Source organism: Quercus suber, unplaced genomic scaffold (genome assembly GCF_002906115.3).
Source record: "Quercus suber isolate HL8 unplaced genomic scaffold, Cork oak 2.0 scaffold_15, whole genome shotgun sequence".
Lineage (NCBI taxonomy): Eukaryota > Viridiplantae > Streptophyta > Magnoliopsida > Fagales > Fagaceae > Quercus > Quercus suber.
Window position 1 is genome coordinate 778,435 of NW_027069480.1, and position 21,269 is coordinate 799,703.

The window sequence follows — 21,269 nt, forward strand, 5'->3', positions numbered from 1 at the left end:
AAAAAAAAAAAAAAAAAAAAACTCATTAGCTGTTAAGCAACTGAGCCAGGAGCTAGAGGCACCATAGGCAACTAACAACAAAACTACCCCTTAACTTCAAGTTTTGGCCCCATCCCTGATTGTTGTTTTTTAGAAAGAAAATGTAGGTTGTTGTGTAGGATTTAAGTTTAAAATTTTTTTAGAATAGACTTTTAGTTTGAATAGGATTTAAATTTGTTGAAATTTAAATGATAAAATTTTTCCTAAACTAAAAGTTGTTAAATATGCTTATATATATATATATATATATATATATATTATTTGGCTTAAGTACTTAAGGGTTTAGGTGTATAGGGTTTGAGTTACAAGATTAGTAATATATTATAACTATCCCCGAAAAAAGAAGGTATTAAATTCTTTAACTTGAAATTAATTTTTTGATACATCAATAAATGGGGTGGGGTGGGGTTAGCATCACATAAAATTATCGAATGTAACCTGAACCTAAGGAAAGAAAATATACACAAATCCGTTGTAAAAGGTTACCTTACAGATTTAGGACCTTTCTCTCTCTTTCTCATGAAATATTTTAGTATCACATCGCAGCAAACGTGGAATCAAACAAGGGTAGTACTGTTGGAGAATTCTATATAAAATAATAATCAATAAATATATGCAAATTATTACAAAGAAATCAAACAGAAACAGCAGCAAATACTTCAAATAATATGAAGAATATCATAGGAATATCCGTTGGACTAATTCATACACTAATTCAACGATCTCCTGTATATATTAACGAATATTGTCTCCTCGAGTTTTCCAAATTCCAATTGTATTTGATGTCTTCGAATTGACATTCATGCATTTTAGATTGAGGATGATCTGATGATATCATGGATGACACTGTGGACGACCAAATTTCTCGGTTCGAAATAAGTCAAACAAGTAAAATAGTGTCACAAATGCGAATTTGTATTGAATATATGTGTGGTACAATTCTCTGTAATTACAAAAGAGTGATCCTCTGATTCAATCTCCTTGAAGATTTGTTAATTGGATTTGTGGTAATGTGATTTTCACTTGAACACAAAGTATCCTTCAATTTGGTTGAAGGATGGATCGAAGATTGTTGAAACGGAATTACAATGAATCTCTGGCTATGAGCTTGTTAGAAATCCTTTGTTCTTCACGTTCTTCGTGTGTTCTTCGTGTTCTTGGTGCGTTCTTCGTCTTCGAAGGTTTGTGGTGGAAGTTCTTCGGTGCTTTAGAGGCTTGAATCCTTAGAGCTTCGCTGATTTATGATTTGTTGAGGTTTCTGGATGTGGTGGAAGTTCTTCGGGGCTTTAGAGGCTTAGATCCGTTGAGCTTCACCAATTTGTGGTTTGTTGAGGTTTCTGGAGGCTTTTGAGCTTGATTCCAGTGAACTTTGAGATCTAGGCAGGTAGTTTGGATGATTCTACTTTGAATGTTCTTCGTATTTGAAGGTTGAAGTTCTTGGAGGCTTTAGAGCTTGGTTCCGGCAGAGCTTCTGGACTTCTGAGTGCTTCAAATGGCTTGGTGTCCTCTCCAAATCTCCTGATCTCCTCAGCTCAGATCTCTCCAAATCTGATCTCCTCCAAATGCCTTAGGAAGACTTCTATTTATAGGAGTTTAGGGGTAGGTAAGTGACACGTGGCGGAGCTTGATTGGTGACACGTGGTAGTGCTTGATTAGTCCGCTTATGTCATCGCTTATACGTGCGAGGCTGATTATGTCATCGCTTACACGTGCGAAACTGATTATGTCATCGTTTACACGTGCGATGATGTGTGATTGGTTTTTTTGCATGACACTTGGCAAATTTCTGTTGGTTTCTGAGTAATGATAGCAAAACCTAACAGCAATACGCGGCGCTTTGTAATTGGCCGTATTTTGTGGACTTAATAGTGTGACGTGTCAGCTTGTGATAGGTCGGGAATTTTTCCTGTCTACAGACACAAAGTGGAAAAAACACAAGATATACATTCAACATTCTGATGATGATGGTGTGATGATGTCAAGATGACACCAAGTGAAGCAACATATATAACGACGAAAGTGAAACAGAACAAGAAAACTCCAGGTTGTGTAAGGCTATACGCCAAAAAGAAAAGAAAATGAAGTTCGGTCAATTCATAGTATTTACCAAGTATTTACTCATTTGAAATTTTGAATAGCGATTGTTTGCGACTTGAAGTTATGAGTCCAGTTGTTTCACGCAATGTGTATAAAGACATGGTATCATGGTGTAACAAGAATTTAATCCTTTACTTAAGCATGGAAACATAAGTTACATACCATTCTTCCTCTTTCTCTGTATCATGGTAGGCCCAAGTAAGTTGAATTGTGAAAATATACATGGAAATTTTTCAATGTGTTTTTTTGGGTGACTATAACAAAGACTAAATAAATAAAATTTGGTGAGAGTTAGCAATAAGAGACTTCATCTGTAAAACTGACAGAAATGGAATCTTTTTATTTTTATTTTTTAAATGAGTTAAATTTATGAAAACTGTTAAGTTCACTTTGGTTGTCATGGTTGCCTACAAAAATATTTTTGAGTGTAAAGAAAAACATCATGATGTGGGTGTGCTTTCATAATTATTGATAAGCTGCTACTCATATCTGAATGAAAGCTTTTGCAGTAATCACGTGAATATCATTGATTAAAGGAAAATTTCAGGTGAATATATAACGTTATAAGGTCCATGCATTAAATTTCAGCTCAAAATAATCTCATCCACAAATATTTGAACGTTATATCTTTATTAGATTTCCTTTAAGCCTCAAGTTATTGAACTTGGCTTTAGGGTGAGTTGTCAATTTCTATAATTGTATCAAGACTCAAAAGCCTTACAGGTTCAATTGCCATCTTTTGAAAATGTCAAAAGTTCAGATCTTCCCTCGTCGTTATAATTTATAACTGTTGAATCGAATTTAAAAAAATGAAAGCACACCATCACTCATCATGATGTAACTCTAAGGACAAGTTCGGTTGCTCAGAATTTCAAATCCTCCAAAATTTAAGATGGCTTCTAGTTAGATAGATGTGAGCTCCCACATCATAACTCAACTCTAAAGGCATGATGGGTTGCTAGAATTTCAGATCCTCCCAATAATTTCTAGCTAGATCGATGAGGGGTCAGGCTTGGTTGTGCACACCCTCATCATAGATTACTTTTTCTTTCTCACTTTCTCGGGAGGCCCATTTATAAATGGTGGTGGAATTCGGAGACAAATGGCCCCTGAGTCGGTGGGAGCATTTATTCATTTTAACCAATTTACTATCCAGACGTCGTAAGTCTCAATGGCTTGGAAGAGCTTGTGAAGTAATACAAGTTTCTCTTCTCTTTCACTGTGGTGATTTATTTTCAAGACTTATCAATGGCCTCAGCTCTGAAGCTGTTATTGGGGTTAGAAGACTCAAAAGGCTCAAAGCATTTCCTTAATGTCTGAATGACAAAAATGACCCGTATAAGTCACAATGTGGGGTAACCTCTTGAATGCACAAGATTGTGCATCCACCAAATTCACTCCGTTGAAAACAAAGCAGCTATTTGTTGCTGCAGATGGCTCCTTGAGCTTCACTAAGAAATATGAAGTTTTCATTCTTAGCAATAGAAGCATGATTAATCGTAAGTGATAACACAATAAGCTGGGAACCAAGTTTCATAAAGCTGAAATCATTAGTTAGAATCTCAATCTTTCCTGTATGATTAATCATAACAGATAACACAATAAACTGGAAATCCCTATCTCGGAGCAGAAGTCATTATTTAGATTCATCCTTTTTATTAATAAAAAAAAGGCGGTATTAAATAGAACATGATATTCTCATGTTCATTGAAAAACTAACCATCTAAGATGTAACACAAAAAAGTACTAGTAGATATGACATTTTCAATGGTACGCGGCAAAAGCAAGGCCTCCAGTGTGTTAAGGCAACTCACTCTGGCAGCTGAACACATAATTGCATCTTGTGACACTGACACAATGTCAGATGGGATCTACCACTTGGTGTTGGTGGACCCTAATATTGAAATCAGCAGTCCTGTTGCAAAAATATACGAATTACAAAGTCACATGATCATACCAATAATCATATAATGTAATTCAGTTAGAATTTGGTTTACATGTTATTCAAATATTCACAATGAATATTACCTCTAACGGCCATTAAGACGATGGCTTCTGCCTCGGAAAGCAACACCATCAGCCTGGTTGGGCTGCTGTGCTTGTGCATGACTATCTGTTTCTGCTTGCCCTGTAGTGCTTGGTCGAGTTCCATTGAGACGGTAGCTTCTTCCTTGGAATGCAACTCCTGCTGATGGATCGCGCTGCACTGGGGTATTCATTTGTGTTCCCTTGCCCCAAAATGCAACTAATTTGTGACTGGAGAGTCATTGAGGATAATACAAATATTTCACAAAAAGTGTCTAACCTTCAATAAAATAGTTGATGCCCAAATATAGTCCCAATTGGTATTTTTCTCAATTTTTTTCCTTCCTCCTATTACCTCAAATCTTTGCCAGAAGAAAAAATTACAGATCAGGATGTTGGCTATGCTTAATTATTTGCATGATATAATATCTGCTATAGTGTAAAAAACTATGTTAAACCAGTGTTAGATCTATTAGTGCTCAAGGACCCAAACTTGTTGTAAAGTCCACACTTTTGTAAGTTTGCACTTATAGGATAAGTGACCTGATCCTACTAGGACAAGTAGAGGGTTAGACTAGGAATTTTGTTTTTATAAATAAATAAAGGATAGTGTCAATTACACACTTGTGTGGTGTGTGGTAAATGCATTGAAATTGTGACTCTAAGTCACGTTTTCAAATTTGAATTCGTGACTTAGAGTCATGATTTCAGCGTATTTATACACTTGTGTGTGTTAAATATATTATTATTAGCAATACGATATGTTATACCATGTTGTATATAGTAGAGTGGATGCGGAAGGAGAATCATAGAATAGGACACCGAGAACACGAGGGTTATGTGGTTTAATCTTGATAGCCTACATCCACGGAGGAATCCCTTAAGGGTTACATCTTTAATATATAAAAGTATAGTACAATAACCTATGTTACAATGAACTTTAACATGAGTATATATAGGCGACTAAACCCTAGACCACTAGGACAAGTAAGAATGGGCTTGGGCCTATTACATTGGGCTAATATGTCTAATATATATTTCTAACACCCTCCCTCAAACTCAAGGCAGAAGCTCGATGAAGGCTTGAGATTGGATAAGCATGAGAAGATCACCTAGAGATGCCTTGAAAATGCCTTTGAAGAAACCACAATGAAGAATATGCCAATTGACTAATTTCGGAGTTTCAAATAAAGAAATGAAGTCCAAAATCAGAAGATAGACCATTTCGAAAATTTTGACTTTTGGTCAAAGGTTAACACAAAAAGTCAAAGTCAACAGAAGTCAAAGTCAACGAGTCCTAGTCAAAGTCAACGGTCAGTGCTCACGAGTCAGATCTGGGTGGTTCGGGTCGAGGCTGTCCGAGTCAACGGTCAGCTAGGTGACGTGGTGTTGACAAGGCGACACTGCTAACATGGCTAGCGACGTGGCTGATGATGTGTCTAGGGCTGACGTGGCTTTGTTTGTGTGGCTACTGACGTGGAGTGATGATGTCATCAGTGATGTCAGATGACATCAGTAGCAGTTTTTCGGCGCGTGGCGGGAGCATGCGATGTTCACCGGTGCGTGGAGGAGAAGCCGAAACTAGGAAGGCACGTGGTAGCGCGTGTGGGGTCTGATGGAGGCTAGAATCTCGGGTCCTGTAGATCGGTGGATGAGGAGGCCGACAGGGCGGTGCGTGTCACTAAAGAAGATCTGCGAGTAAGGATTTCGATGTGGCACATGGGAAATATTCTGGAGCTAACTGTGGCACATGGAAGCACGTGGCAAGGCTTCGAGTGACCGGATTTCTGGGTTTTCCTTACGGGAGACCAAGGAGCACGCTTGTGGAGTTGGTTTCTTCAGGCGAATGCTTGATTTGCACAAATTTGTAAGGTGAGTGGTTCGACTTGCTTGAGAGATCAGAGATATAGCAGCAAGACAGCAACGGAGTTTTCGTGGGAGCTATGTGATGCTGTGGACCCAGATTTGAAAGAAGGTATGGGCATTGTTGTGGATCTATGTTACGCATGCGAGAATCTTCTTTGCTTGCTAGAGATTTTGTTTGATGCCAAGAACGAAATTTGGCTCTGATACCATGTTGAATATATATTATTAACAACGTTATGTGTTATACCATGTTGTATATACTAGAGTGGATGCGGAAGGGGAATCATAGAATAGGACACCGAGAACACGAGAGTCATGTGATTCAGCCTTGACGGCTTACATCCACAGAGGAATCCCTTAAGGGCTACATCTTTATTATATAAGAGTGTAGTACAATAACCTGTGTTACAATGAATTCTGACATGAATATATATAGGCGACTAAATCCTAGACCACTAGGACAAACAGGAATGGGCTTGGGCCTCCTACATTCGGCTAATATATCTAATATATATCTCTAACAAGGTGGACGCAAGTGTGTAGCAAGTTTTCCCCATAAATAAGTACTCTTTGATGTATACTCAATTTTCCATGTAGAATTTGAATCAGTAGTCTATTTCTCTAATAGAGTAGTCTGCATGGATCAAAACGACTCCACATACCCAATTTCCTTGATTCTGGATAGCCAAAGCTACTGTCAATGGGCCTATACTATGAAAAGATCCATCAAAGGATGTCTCTTATGGAGATATATCACTAGAAAAGTTCCTAAACAAGTCAAATTAGATGCAGAAATGTAGATTGTCTTCAAGAAACGCTAATGACTGAGATAGTAACTCTTAGAAGATTATCACATGGTTTCTCAATACCTGTGCTCCGTTTATTAGAATATTACTCCAATGGTTAGAGACTGCACATGACATATGGAACTTTCTAGCACAACACTGTCAAAAAAAATTTCTTGTTCATCAATATCAATATATTTTTTTCAATGGAAGATATAGACATCAATATCAATATATGACCGCTATCATCGCATGCAACAAGAAAAGGCCAATATATTGCTAAATTTAATTCATAAATGGGATCAAACTCGCTTCTTTTGAGCTACATGTATCTGACATCGTGATTCACTTCACACTCTTGATAGTGCAGTCAAGGAATTGATATCTGTAAAAACATGCAAGAAGAAAGCTCAAACACAACGCTATAATTCTATATTAGATGTTCTACCCTCACTATCTCAATTATGTAAAGTTGGACAGTGTAGGATCCTCACACAATGAATACCATTGGGATAGCCCTAAGGTGGGAATTCTATTTGAGCATTCCTCTCTTCATCTTCCTCCCCACTTGCTCTCTACTGCTGCCACTCTGCCTCTTACCTCTGAGTCCTTACATATATGGCACACTAGCTTAGGTCATGCCTCACTGTCTCATCTTTAGCCTTTACTTTCCAATGTTCATTTAGGGTAGGACAAGTCTCAGTCTTTTCATTGTATTTCATGTCAATTTAAAAAATAATTTTCTTTACCTTTTAAGTGAATGTCTTTCGTATCCTCCATTTGATCTTGACCATATCAAGAACATGTGCATGATGAAACAAGAAGCCTCATTTGCTATGTAGCTAGTGGTAACGTAACAAGGTGATGTGTGCATCAAACATTTTTTTTTTATCATGCATTTTTTGGAGTCTCCAACATATAATGGTCTGTGGTCAAAACTTGCTGCATCCTTGACAAACAGGAACACAAGGAAAACAGACACATTGGTCTGTTTTGGGAGTTGTGAAATTCTCCACAAGTTTATGGAGAAATACAATTTCAAACTACGAAGGTTCAATTATCCTGAAATCCTACCAGAAAAGCGAAAGAAATCATAAGAACGAGGTTTAAGAGGTTTCAAATATAAGTTTAATGCATGCATTGCTAAAATTAAAAAAGAAAAAAAAGAAAAAAAGAAAAAGAAAGGATACACCCAAAGGGGGGTCTTCAAGATGAATTTCCCCTCACCAAGAGGATGAAGCACTGTTAGGAAGTAATATAAATGTCCTACAACCATCCCTCGAATGCCTGGCTTCAAAGGATCTCCGAGTAACAAATCAACTGCTAGCATTACATAAGGAAGATAGAATCCCTACAGTAAAAAATAAAAAATAAATAACCAGCCTCTTAGATTCCTTTCAATTTCTGATTATATAATAAACTTCATAAATGTCATGAATATCCTTTTATTGTCTGTTGCATAAAGGAAAGCTAGAGGCGTACAATGGCAGGGAGTACAATTGTACATAAGATTATAAGTTAAACAAAGAAATATTCTTCTTGAAAGTTTGGAAATACCAAAAAAAAAAATTCATGAAAATAGGCTGCATTATTTATAATTATGGGTAGAACTATTGATGGAAATTTTGTTGATTTTACACAATAAATTACAGGTCAAATATGGTGGGCACACTTAACTGGGACTGCAACACCACGATTTCAAGGCTAACCAGCCAAAATTTGGGAGACCATATTTTTTCTTTGGTTAACTTCATCATGGTGGTACCTCTTTATGGGGCATACCTCACTCATGATGCATTTTCAAGGGCCTCTAATAATAAAATCTGCAGGAACCAAAAGTACAGCAATTCATGCATAAAGATATTCTTTTCCCTTATTGCAGGTTCACACTCCAAACTGCATTGGTACAGAAATAGTAATGAAAGAAGAAAATGACAAGAGATAGTAACAAGGCAAAAAAGACAGAATTTTTTATGCAGCCAATTGGTTGTGCAGGAAAAAGGCAGAAATGAAGTTACAAATGTTGTATCAAACCTTCTTCGATTGATAATCTAGATGCACAATGAAGCTTTATAGAATGGTGGTGCAGGTACCGAAAGTTCTAGATATCAAGCTATTTTATAGGACACAGCAGACTCATATTGAATGTTACAGAAACAAAGAGGTCTAATTTCAAAGTCCATATACAGAAAAATAGTTGCTAGCTTATATTGTTCCAAATGCTAGGATAACTAAAACAGAACAGCAGAGAGAAAGATTAAAACAAAACTGGTAGAAGGGTACCTTCAATGATACAAGACCATAAACGCTTATTCGTGCATTTGGGAACTCACGGCTCCAAACATAGACAAGCATAAATACTAAGGAACCTCCCATGAATGGAGACCATAGATATGGAACAGCAGCCATCACCTAAGATCAAGTAACACCCTTGTCATTATTTTCATGATATTTTGATTAGTATTGGGGGATTTTGGTTCACTTGTTTTGATATTGTGTTAACATATTATGTGAGGAAATTTCTTCTAAATTTTTAGAAATAGTGCTTGTAAAATAAATATAGCAGGAATTATCATCTATAGTCTATACCATTAGATGTCTTGATTTTGCATAATTGTTCTCCATACATGTTGCAAAATTCATTTCTAAACTGGGACAGAGTTGTATCATTTGTAATTGTTTATTAGGTACTTATACTTTTGGAATTCTACATCTCCAAACATATTATTTCAATTTTTACTAGTTCACCAAATATATCTGGCATTTCTTGACAAAACTGCTTGACACCCTATTTCTCTGTTCTTTCCTTGACAGTTACTCAGTTTGTCATTAGAAAAGAATCTTAAGTGTTTCCAACCCCAATGCTTTCTTAGTTTTCCACCATAGATCTAAAAGCTGTCTTTCTCTCCAAAAAAAAAAAAAAAAAAAAGAAGCGAAAAGCTGTCTGATAAATTCATGTTATTTGGTAAATCATATAGCAGATCAATATTCCCCAAGTTTTATCACTAATTAGGATACATGCTCATACTTTAGTGAACGTTACTGGAAAAACAAAAAGAAAACTCTAAATATAAGATAATTTGTTCTTACTTACAAGAAGTGATAGTGCTCCAAATACGAACATCCATACATACTCTGCTGTTCTCTTGTCAAAGGGTCCTCTCTCAAGTGAAACACCATATCTTGCTCTATGCAAATCAGCATGACAAAGTATTTCAAATTTTCAATATCACCTTGAAACATAGTGTAGAGACTGTAAACCTTGCATAACTTTTAATCTTGAAAATCAATGATCACAATTGAATGATAGGGATTAAAAAAGATATGTATGTACAGGCATCAATTAGATGATTAATGGCTTAATGCAAATGTGGATCTTCATTTAAGGTCTGATATTTCATCTATTGGATAATTTTAATTGGCATGGTTTTTCCAAAACATTCTTTCCTGCCACCTTAACCCAAAATTTATAGTAAATGTAATATAATATGGTTGCAGAGGGTAGATAGAGTCAGATATCTTACATCATTAACAGACGAAATGCAAAGGGAAATGAAAATTGCCCAAGAAAGAAGAAATTCGTAATAAGCCTCCAAACCTGCACCATGTACAAACATTAACAATCGGGGCATAGGCAGAGAGTGAACCCTCAAATTTTAACTTATTACAACATGATCTTTGCAGTACAAAATGAAAAAAAAATGAATTTAATCTCATGTATTACAGATTGGACAAATTGGCAACTTAACTTGTTTACCTGAAAACGTTTTAGTACAAGGCCATAAAATAATGCTATATTGTAAGGATTATAAAGTTGCAGATAGTATGCAGATGTGGTCATCAAGCACGCCACTCCATAGAACTTGCTTACAGGTGGGAGAGATCGATAGTATCTGAAACATTTTATGAAAAATCAGCTTGTTTAAGTAGCAAAGAGGTTACAGAAATCATGAAGTATCAAAATTGCAAGCCTTGATATAAAATCAAAAGCCAGTTGATTTTTTTTTTTTTTGGTTCAGCGAGTCCAAAAGTAAATAGTCAGAAACTAATGTGACCAAATAAATATATAACTTGCAGCAAGGGCAAGAAATATTGCATGCTTCTGAACCACCTAAAATTATTGATACATTATTATTAGACTGAGGGAGGGGCATCTGGTTTGTTTGGAATGAAATCCACAACAAAATCAAATTATATATTGAAGAAAAGAAAGTACTAAATTTTTTCTTGCATAAAATGATTAACTAAGTACCATTGTGTAACATTCAACTAACTAGCATGCAAATCAACAAAAGGTCATATATGCATGTGATCATTGAAATGTTTATGTGTTTGTGCATAGAAGGAAAGAGAGAGATTACTCCGCTGGGGTAGACATTGCACAGAATGGTTTTCTTCTGTCAAGGTAGCGTGATGGTGGTGGAAAGGGTGGTCGTAGATTGAAAGACTATAATAACAAGAATATTGGATATGCATTGCAATGGTCTTCAACAATAGTATAATACTAGTATAAAGTATAAACCAATGAACTGGCACTTCAAAGAGAAGACTTTGGAACCTGAATATTGTAATAACAAGAATATTGTCTTCTTTAAAGAAATTCAAATTAAATTAGCCATATTATTTTTATAAGTTTTCTAGTTTGACTTTTTTTTTTTTTTTTTAATATATATATATATATATATATTGTGGGGTATAGAAATTTAATAAGGTAATAGTGCCACATGTCATATCCAAAGCCGAGGAGGCCATTATCGTGCTGAGGAGTCCATACACTCGGATGGTAAAACCAGAGGGGGGCCACACTGTGGGGGAAGAGTTTCAGCGTGGGGGTTAGCCTTGACGTGATTGGAGGGATGGTAGTTATAACCACATTTATTGCGCCTCACCAAACCCTCTGGCCACATTTATGTGGAGAAAACTCTTGAACAATATTGTCTTAGTTGACGCAACTCACAAAGGACTGGGAAGGGCGTCTGATGGGACAAACACTCGAGTAGTGGCCTGCATAATCAACATATGGAAGGCCAAGATCAGCCAAAAGAGGATATATAATGTGAGAGATCCTCCAGGGATAGAGGGATCGGGGAATCTGTAGAGAAAACACTGTAGCAACAAGAATTGAAATTGTATCCAAGTCTAAAAGAAATATATTCAAGGACCACTCTCCTTGGATTTTAGGAAGGATTTCTTTGCATAGAGTTTGTCTTTGTTTGCTTTCTTACTATCTTTAATCCACTGTGTGTGTTGCTCGATCCATTGAAGCCTAGTTTTTAAGTCCATTCTCTACAAATTCATTGTGTTGGGTTCTCTGGGCCCTAATCCAGCTACTTCTTGGGCTTAGGATCCAAACCACGCTCTTACATATATATATATATATATATCTATATCTCAAGTGGTTAACCCAAACAATACATTAAAAAGTTCAAATATATATTTGAATACACCTGTTTCTTTAAAAAAAAAAAAATGCTAAAGTAATTATTAATTTCCGATTGATATTTTGCAAGTATGAATGGTATGAAGGCAGTGGCGGGGCCAGAATTTCAGTCTAGGGCGGGCAAGATTCAAAGTCAATATTAAAAATGAAATTAATCTAAAAAATATTAATTGATAATAATAACAAAATTGATGTGGTCAGAATGTGATTAGTGTTATTAGACAAAATAATAAAAAATTATATGAACTAATTTTTTTGTGATGGTAATACATCATCTTATAAGATTAATGTAGTAAAATTTGTAATATTTGTAGTATTACTCAACAAGAAAAGTGATATAAACAATGAAAAAAAAAACAAAACAAAACACAATTATGGTGAAATGGGTTAAAACATGGAACAAGATGTAAGCTACTTTAAAAGAATAAAATAATAGGTGAAAAAGTCAAGCTTTGATACATGAGGCAAGGTTTTTATTTTTTTTTATTTTTTATGTTGGTATCAAGGTTTGTTTCCCTGGAGTGGGAGTCTTTTATTTTGTTTTTTCACCATGTTAGGTAGGCAACTACTAAGAACAAAGGTAACTAAAAGATTTTTTGGGATGAGTCAAAGGGGGCAGTTGGCCCCCCTTAGTTCTGCAAGGATAAAGTAATTCAAGTCATTTATTCGAAAAAAAAAAAAAAAAAAAAACTTTAAAGAGTAGTATTAGCATCACATAAAATTTCATAGAATAGAATCTGAACATAAGGGAAGAAAATCTACACAAATCTATTGTAAAAGGTTACCTTATGTATTCAGGATCTCTCTCTCTCTCTCTCTCATGAAAGATTTAGAAGCATGTCACAGCAAACGTGGAATCAACAAGGGTAGTCAGAGAATTCTGTAAAAATTAATCAATAAATATATATAAAGTTACAAACAAATCAAACAGCAGCAAGTACTTAAAAATAAATGAAGAAGTTCATGGAATATTCGTTCATATGATAAAAAAATTGATTGAACTAATTCATCCACTAATTCAACGATCTCCTCCATTAGCCATTGGATTTGGAGGAGATCATAGACTTGATACTTGACAGAGGTGATTAATAAAATTTAAACATTTCCACATATTTATCGAATGTCACCTCTAGTTTTCCAAATTCCAATTGCATTTGATGTCTTCAAAATAATCATCTACACCTATGTAAGTATGTATACATACATTCATACATTTTATATGAGGATGGTCTGACTCTGATGATATCATGGTACGCAAAGTGGAAAAAACATAGCCTCAGAAAGTGAAGAACACAACTAAATACATTCTACATTCCGATTTAAGTAGTGGTTGTTTGATATTCTAACTTGAAATTATGATTTCAGTTGTTTCACGTAATGTGTACGTACGATATCGTACACACTGTATTTCATAGGAACTACTTAGGCATAAAAATTGGAAAACACTTGAGGCACATAAAATTTTATACGAAACATAAGTTACATAACATTCTCACTCTTTCTTTGTATTATGGCATACATACGTGATACGTACGCACAAGAAAATGTGTGTACATACGTTGTACACATCATGTGTAACAGGAAACTTTTTTTTTTTTTTTTAAATACTAAGTATTTTTAACACACACATGGAGAGAGGAGAGAAGATTTTTTAAAGAAACTTACAGTAGTGTATATCCAAAATGACCTAATAAGAAATTTATTTAGGCATAAAAATTGGAAAACTCTTGTGGCATAAAAATTTTTATAGATCGATGGGTTGGCCCATGAATTTTCCTTGACCCTACCATAATTAAGAGAAAAAGGAAGAATATATATGAAATTTTCAATTTATTTTTTGGGTGCCTATGACAAGACTAATAAATAAAATTTGGTGAAAGTAAGCAATAAGAGACTTCATCTATTTAACTAACATAAATGGAATCTTTCTTTTTCTTAAATTTATGAAAACTCTAAGTCCACTATTGTGATGCTGTGGTTGCCTACAAAAATATTTTCTGAGTAAAAAGAAAAACATCACGACAAGGGTGTGCTTTCATAATTTATTGCTTCTGTTGTGCAATATCAACAGCTATATTATCCACTTATTTTCAACACTTATTTTCAACATTTTTATCTCCCCAATATTTTACACCATAGCGTTATAATTCCTCCATCGATCCTTTCATCTTTTTTTTTTTTTACTCTTCTTATTCTCATTTTATTTACTTTAAAATTTACTACTTTTTTTTTCATTCAATTCATAGTTTGCCCACACCAAAAAGGTAAATACCCTCTCTCTCATTTTTTATTTATTTCTTTTGGCAGATTTTTAATTCTTTACTGCATCTTTGGTTTAGGTTGATGAATTTTAGTGTTGAAATCTACTTTGGGTTCATGCGATTTGGTTGTGTTTTAATTTGTTATCTTTTTTATTTTCTTCTATTTAGTTGATAGATGTTATCTTATGACATTATATAGTGTATCTATAGATTCTATACTATCTATAACATGATTCATTTCTTTATACTAGACTTTTATGTGGTTCAAAAATACATCTAAATCGTATTTTTATCAATGACAAAACTTGGAAACAACCGGGTAAAAATATATATATCCAACTCTACCTAAAACACTAACTACAAAATAAGACACTCTTCTACTAATTTATGTCTTCAAAACAAACTTATCCAAAAATAAAATAAGATAAAATTCTCAGTCCACTTTGTATAATTCCTTCAAGACCCATTGCACCTCTTTTTTTTTTTTTTTTTTTTTTTTTTTTTTTTTTTTATTTCCAGTTTTCTTAATCCCTAATATTTTTTTTTTTTTTTTTTTTTTACTTCTAAAATCTCATTTTCTTTATTTTGAATTTGAAAAAAAGAAAAGAAAAGAAGACACTCCTACTATAAAACCATTACTATAACTTCTTATCCCATATTCCTTAAATTTAGGCACTACCACATATCCTTATTTAAACATCCCACATTTCAACAATTTAGAACTCCACCAATATATTATTATATTTCTCTCTACTGCATCTCTTTTAATACTATTCAATTTTGAAAAGATATCCGCCTGCACGCAGCAAATTGGAGGGATTTTTTAAAAAATAACTACAAAACCCAAACAATATTATTAGTTAGGCAACATTTTAAACATATTGCATTTCTAACAATTCGACTTCAGAGGAGTCGATTTTACTGTTCATATAACCTATTTTTCTCATGTTTTGTAGATAGAAATCGATTCCAGCGGAGTCGCCTTCAATACAAAGAAAACGACTCCACTGGAGTCGTTTTCTTTGTATTGAAGACGACTCCACTGGAGTCGTTTTCTCGGTGTTACTCATTCCTCACAACCAGAAGAACCCCAGAAGAAATCAAATCCAAAACGTACCCAAAGAAGAGATGGGTTTCTCGGAGGCGGGCTTCTTCTCAGCGGGCTTTTTCTTGGCCTTGGGTGCCATCAGAATTTTCTTGGTTTTTTTTTCTGGGTAAACAAACACGAACAAAGAATTCGGAGAGAAAGAGAGTTTGTTGGGGAATTTGATACGATGAAGAGATGGGTTTAGAATTTAGTATAGTGCGTGTTCTCCTCCACTGAGCGTGTTCTTCGTGCTTCGCCGTCGGTGTTGCTGGGTTCGGGTCTGGTGAAATCGGCGCCTGGGTTCGTCGGGGTTTGGTTCGTCGGCGCCTGGGTCAGGGTTTGGTGAATCGGCGCCTGGGTTCGTCGGCGCCTGGGTTCGTCGGTGTTGCTCGTCGGCGCCCGGGTTCGTTTGCTGGGTTCTTCTGTCGCAAATTGCCTGGGTCGTTTTTTAACACCAAGCTTTAATCGTCGGTGAAGCTTGACTGGTGAGTGGGCTTTTGAGGAAATCGACCTTAGAGGAGTTGTTTTGAATACAAAGAAAACGACTCCACTGGAGTCGTTTTCTTTGTATTCAAAACGACCCCTCTGTGGTCGATTTCTATGTATAAAAATTGTATATAATGGACTCGATTTCTTTACCTACGTGGCACAAAAATAGGCAATATGAACAGTAAAATCGACTCCTCTAAAGTCGAATTGTTAAAAATGCAATATGTTTGAAACGTTGCCTAACTAATAATATTGTTTGGGTTTTGTAGTTATTTTTAAAAAAATCCCCAAATTGGAGCTCTCCCGCAAAGAAGATAAGTGTTCCATGGTTGGTTCATAATGATTTTTGGTAAGTCAATTTTTTTATTACTTTCTCTTCTTCTAATACTATTCAATTTTGAAAAGATATCCGCCTGCACGCAGCAAATTGGAGCTCTCCCGCAAAGAAGATAAGTGTTCCATGGTTGGTTCGCTCTCCCGCAAAGAAGATAAGTGTTCCATGGTTGGTTCATAATGATTTTTGGTAAGTCAATTTTTTTATTACTTCTTCTTCTTCTTCTTCTTCTTCTTCTTCTTCTTTAATTCATATATGAGTTTTGTTGAACAGATATTTTGCTAAAACACAATTCCAAGCCAAGAATAAAAAAAGAACTTCATTGCACATGCAAAGTGCATGTGATGAGGCTAGTAATGATATATATAATGTTATTCTATTATGTAGTATGACTTGGATATTTGGTATTTACAACTATACAATTTTTAGTTAATTTTCAGATATTTTGGAAGTGAGACTTTGATTTATATCAAAATACAATCTACATGTCTATGTATTTAAATGTGCCTTTCAATTATTTGATTAATATCAATTCTAAATTTGTGATGAGATTTGATTATCATAATAATCTCCTTAAGAGAATAAGATTTTTTTTTTTTTTGATAAATAAGAGAATGGGAAATTTGAATCATTAATTTAAAACTTAAAAAAGTTTAGTTGTACCCTAAAAAAAGAAAACATAACACACTATACCAAAAGTTTGAAAAATATAAACCACTTCCAAAAAGAATAATATCGATCAAACACACCCAAGTTTCTAAAAATTAAAAATAAAAAACTCACAAAATAATAGAATGATATATTTGTAAAGCTAGAGAGATGAAAAAAATCTTTTAGAAATAGTTAAATTTTTAAGGAAAAATATTTAATAAATTTTAGAAAATAAATTAAACATTATACCACATTATAAAATAATTATAGGGGAAATTGCAATTTACCCACCTGTGGTTTTTCCCGTTTTAACAATGCCCACCCGTGGTTTGAAATTTGTCACTTAGCTCACCTGAGGTGGCCTCCGTTAGACCCCTGTTACCCACCTCTGCCCTTTCTGTTAGAAAATCTCATTTACTATATAAGCCAAAAATTAGAACCTAATTAGAACACAATTAAAACCCTAAAGGACCGAGCTCTCTACCTCTCCCTACCTTCGAACCCTCAAAAGTCCCTTTCCCTCTATAATCCGATTGCCAAAGTGAAATCTGAACATGTCTTCTTCAAGCTATTACTCCGGTTCTAGTCACCATTCATGCTTTGCTGACCATTGTCAGTTATGCATTGCTCTGACCTTGAACAATTTTGGGAGAAGGTTTTATGGGTGCAGCTACTATAATGTGGCGAGTAATAGTTGGGTTTCATATTTTTTTTCCGTTTTTATTTTTTTTTTTCTGGTTTTGTTGGTTTTCTGGTTTTGTTGGCTTTATGAATAACCCTAATTTAATTTTGTTTGTAGTAGGATGATGAACTTACTTGTAAATACTTTAGGTGGTTGGATGGCAAAACCTATAAGCGTAGATCTGAAGTTGCACCCATTGTCCTTGCAAGATTTAGTATATACAAGAATCAAGCAAGAGTTGTAGAGGAAAAGGAAAAGCAGGCTAGTGATAGGGAAATAGCAGCTATTGAGAGGGAAAACAAAGCCAATCGAAGGAAAGAAAAAGCTAGGGTGAGAAAGAGGATAGCTAAAGAGAAGTTACAGAAGTACAAATTTGCACTTGTTGTGTCATGGGGGTTTTTTTTGCTATTTTTTATGTGTTTTCTGGTAGGATGGTAGAATTTGGAACAAATCCATTGTGTCTACCTTGAAGGCAAGTTATTGTAGTTATTGTATAATTTTGGGTACTACCACTTTTGACAAGTGCATTCCATGTATTTGACACTATGTAATATTGTTGTTTATTTGAATATAGTATGCAATGTGTTCTTTATGTGATGTGTTCTTCTTTATTTAATATATTCTTGTTTATGTAATGCTACCTTGTTTATGTAATGTGTTCTTTATGTAATGTGATATTGTAATTTGAATAAGGTATGCAATCTGTTGTTCTTTATAAAGATTGTGTATGTTGTACATCAATTGGGTAGGCAAGGACATGCACCCCACAAGATTTTGTTTATATCAATTGAAGAAGCATAATGAAGTATGTTTTAAAGTAAAACAATTCCATACATATATAATACTGCCAAAAATTAATGGTTAAACAGTATATATAATACTGCCATACATATATAACACTGCCAAATTTCATCTACATAGTAGGTTGTTCTATCCCCATTAAGATAACAACAAAATAACTTTACAGTATAAAGTTCTGCACAATAACAAAAAAATAAAAAAGTGGTGACATGCCACTATCAGACATGCACAATAACAAAAAAAAAGAAGTAAAGTAAAGTTTCTACTTGCACATTCTCCAATCTTCATTTCTCAAAGACTTTGCCCTTGTCCTTGCCTTTGCCCTTGCTTGTTGAGAACATTGCACCAGATGTCTCAGCTCTTAATCCACCTTCTCTCCCAACAACCCTTGGTGGTACTAACCACCTTTGAGACTGCAAAATACATAGAAATTCCATATCAAGATCTAATTATGTAAGTATAAAGGGTGGTGTTTGTGTTTGTGTATATACCTGAGAAAGAGATTTTCTTGTGTCCTATCTTTCCTTAGGAGTATGAGAGATGGGCTGGCTGCATGAGAACCATTGAGCAGTGGGTACTTTACTTGGTGGTGGTCTGCTTGAATCTGCTGTAGATGGTGGTGGTCTACTTGAAGCTGAAGCAGATGTTTAGGCTGGCTGTGTGTAGGGTTTGCCTGTTGGTTGCCTCAGTGGTTGCTTTTGTGGCTGGTTGACTTGCTTGATGGGTGGTTGGCCTTCTTGTTGAATGGCTAGCTACCCCACTTGTTGGTTGACTGGTTGGCCTTGGCCTTCTTGTTTGCTAATCTTGTTAACTGCCTTACTTGCTCATTGGTTGCCTGGTTAGTTGGCTGGCTGGCTGGCTGCCTTGCAAACCTCCTTGGTGGTTGCCTAGGTGGCTGCCTGCTTGCCTGCCTGCCTGCTTGCCTGCTTGCCTGCCTAGTTGGCTACTTGGTTGGCAAACCAGGGTAGCTGCCTTGCAAACCTACTTGGTGGTATAAATGGTGGCTGGTTAGTTGCCTGTTCCTTATCCCTTGTCCCTCTTGTTCCTACAAAAAGAATTGTCTTGCATCAGAAATAGATTTGTATATAATTGTCATAGTGAACACATTATTGTTTTACTTACAATTTTTTTTTTGCCTCTCAAGTCTCTGCCTCCTTTGCCATGGTGTCTTACCAGTTATTCCAGCCTTACACCTCCTTGAATTATGCCCCTCTTGATGGCAAAACCCACATTTTATAGGTCTATATGACCTAGAGACTTTGTATGGGTTGTTTGGCTCATTTGCATCTTTCTTCCTTTTCATTGGTGGCCTGCCTAGTGGCTTGTACACAATTAGAGCAACAGCGGGCAGGATGGCTCGTTTCAACCTATTCATCTTGGCCAGGTAGTGGGGTAATCATCTCCTTATATGCAACCACATAGGCATCCTTTCTAAAGCATGAATGCACATAATCCTCAGGCCTTTCCAAGTTCTTATAGATTGCTGCAACATTATGTTTACATGGGATTCCTGTCAAATCTAAAACTCTACAAGTACAACACTTTCTGTTAAGGTTAACCACATGTCTCTCATACTTATTATCAACCTCATATATATAGCAAGTTGATAGAATAGCAAAAAATGACTTAGAATCAACTTTCAACTGCCCAAGCTACTGCACTATGTTTGGACATAGGTCACTAGTGAATTTTTCAATCCCAGTCCTCTTACTGTACATTCTAGTCATCAACCTAACCCTAATCCACTCTAGCATGGCAATGATAGGCTTATCCCTAGCTTCTAGTATCATAGAATTAAATGACTCACTAAGATTGTTCACATAACAATCAGAGATGGCCCTTGGACTGAAATGTGACTTGGTCCATTGGGTTGGTTGGATGCCTGCTACATACTCTCATGCTTCTTTGTCCAATTCCTTCATATCTTGCATTCTCTTTTCAAACTCCCTAACTGTTGTTGCTGCAGCACACCTCCATAATGCAGCTTTCAACTCTAAACCCTTGAAGGTTAACTTAAAGTTGTTGTAAATATGCTTCACACAAAATCTATGTTCCATTGTTGGGAACAACATCTCCATGGCAGGTATCAATCCCTAGTTATCATAAATACAATCAATAATGAACACCATCAACCTAAGAATAAAAAAAAAAAAAAAAAAAACAAGTATAAAGCAGAAATGTAATGATTTAGCAGAAACAAGTACAAAGCAAGTGAATTGTATTACTTTCTGCCTATCTGAAATGAACACTAGATTCAGCTCATCTGGCCTCCCAATATCATCTGCAAATGTTTGTAAAAACCACACCCAAGAATCCTTGTTTTCTTGCTCAACTACACCTAATGCAACATGGAATATATTGTCATTCCCATCACTTACAGTTACTGATAATATATGTCCACCAAACTTGCCCTTCAAGTGGCAACCATCTAATACTACAAGTGGCCTGCACCCCCCCAAGAATCCAACTTTTTGTGCATTGTATCTCACATACATCCTCTTGAACTTGGGTTGTGTGTTAAGCTCAGTAATCTCAGTTTGCAGGATCACCTCACTCCCCACATCAGTTACTCTTATCATCTCTGCATAATCCCTAAGCTTCCCATACTACAACCTCTCATCACCTAGTATGAACTCTCTAGCTTTCCTCTTAGCTCTGTACACTTGATTTATGCTCAAGTCCACATTTACATCATGCATGACTCGATGCTTC

At 35.4% G+C, this 21,269-nt stretch overlaps 1 protein-coding gene across 1 annotated transcript; it reads right to left on the reverse strand.

Annotated features, from left to right (window-relative positions):
• Nucleotides 1-4,166: 4,166 nt before the first annotated feature.
• LOC111989682 (derlin-1) lies at nucleotides 4,167-19,932 on the reverse strand. Its single transcript, XM_065782086.1, has 9 exons — nucleotides 19,731-19,932; nucleotides 19,505-19,602; nucleotides 18,897-18,970; nucleotides 10,570-10,705; nucleotides 10,337-10,410; nucleotides 9,907-10,000; nucleotides 9,096-9,224; nucleotides 8,003-8,163; nucleotides 4,167-4,392 (listed from the first exon to the last, which is right to left on the reverse strand). Exons 1-9 carry the CDS (start codon nucleotides 19,930-19,932, stop codon nucleotides 4,167-4,169), a joined length of 1,194 nt encoding a protein of 397 aa, XP_065638158.1.
• Nucleotides 19,933-21,269: the final 1,337 nt, after the last annotated feature.

Excerpts from the sequence above, each read along its gene's own strand:
- LOC111989682 (XM_065782086.1), bottom strand. The coding sequence starts at position 19,932 with ATGAATAGGTTGAAACGAGCCATCCTGCCCGCTGTTGCTCTAATTGTG. Across the intron at positions 19,603-19,730 it reads GTGTAAGGCTGGAATAACTG|GAACAAGAGGGACAAGGGAT; the intron begins GTAAGACACCAT and ends TTCTTTTTGTAG. Across the intron at positions 10,706-18,896 it reads GCTGAGACATCTGGTGCAAT|ATACTATCGATCTCTCCCAC; the intron begins GTTCTCAACAAG and ends AAAATGTTTCAG.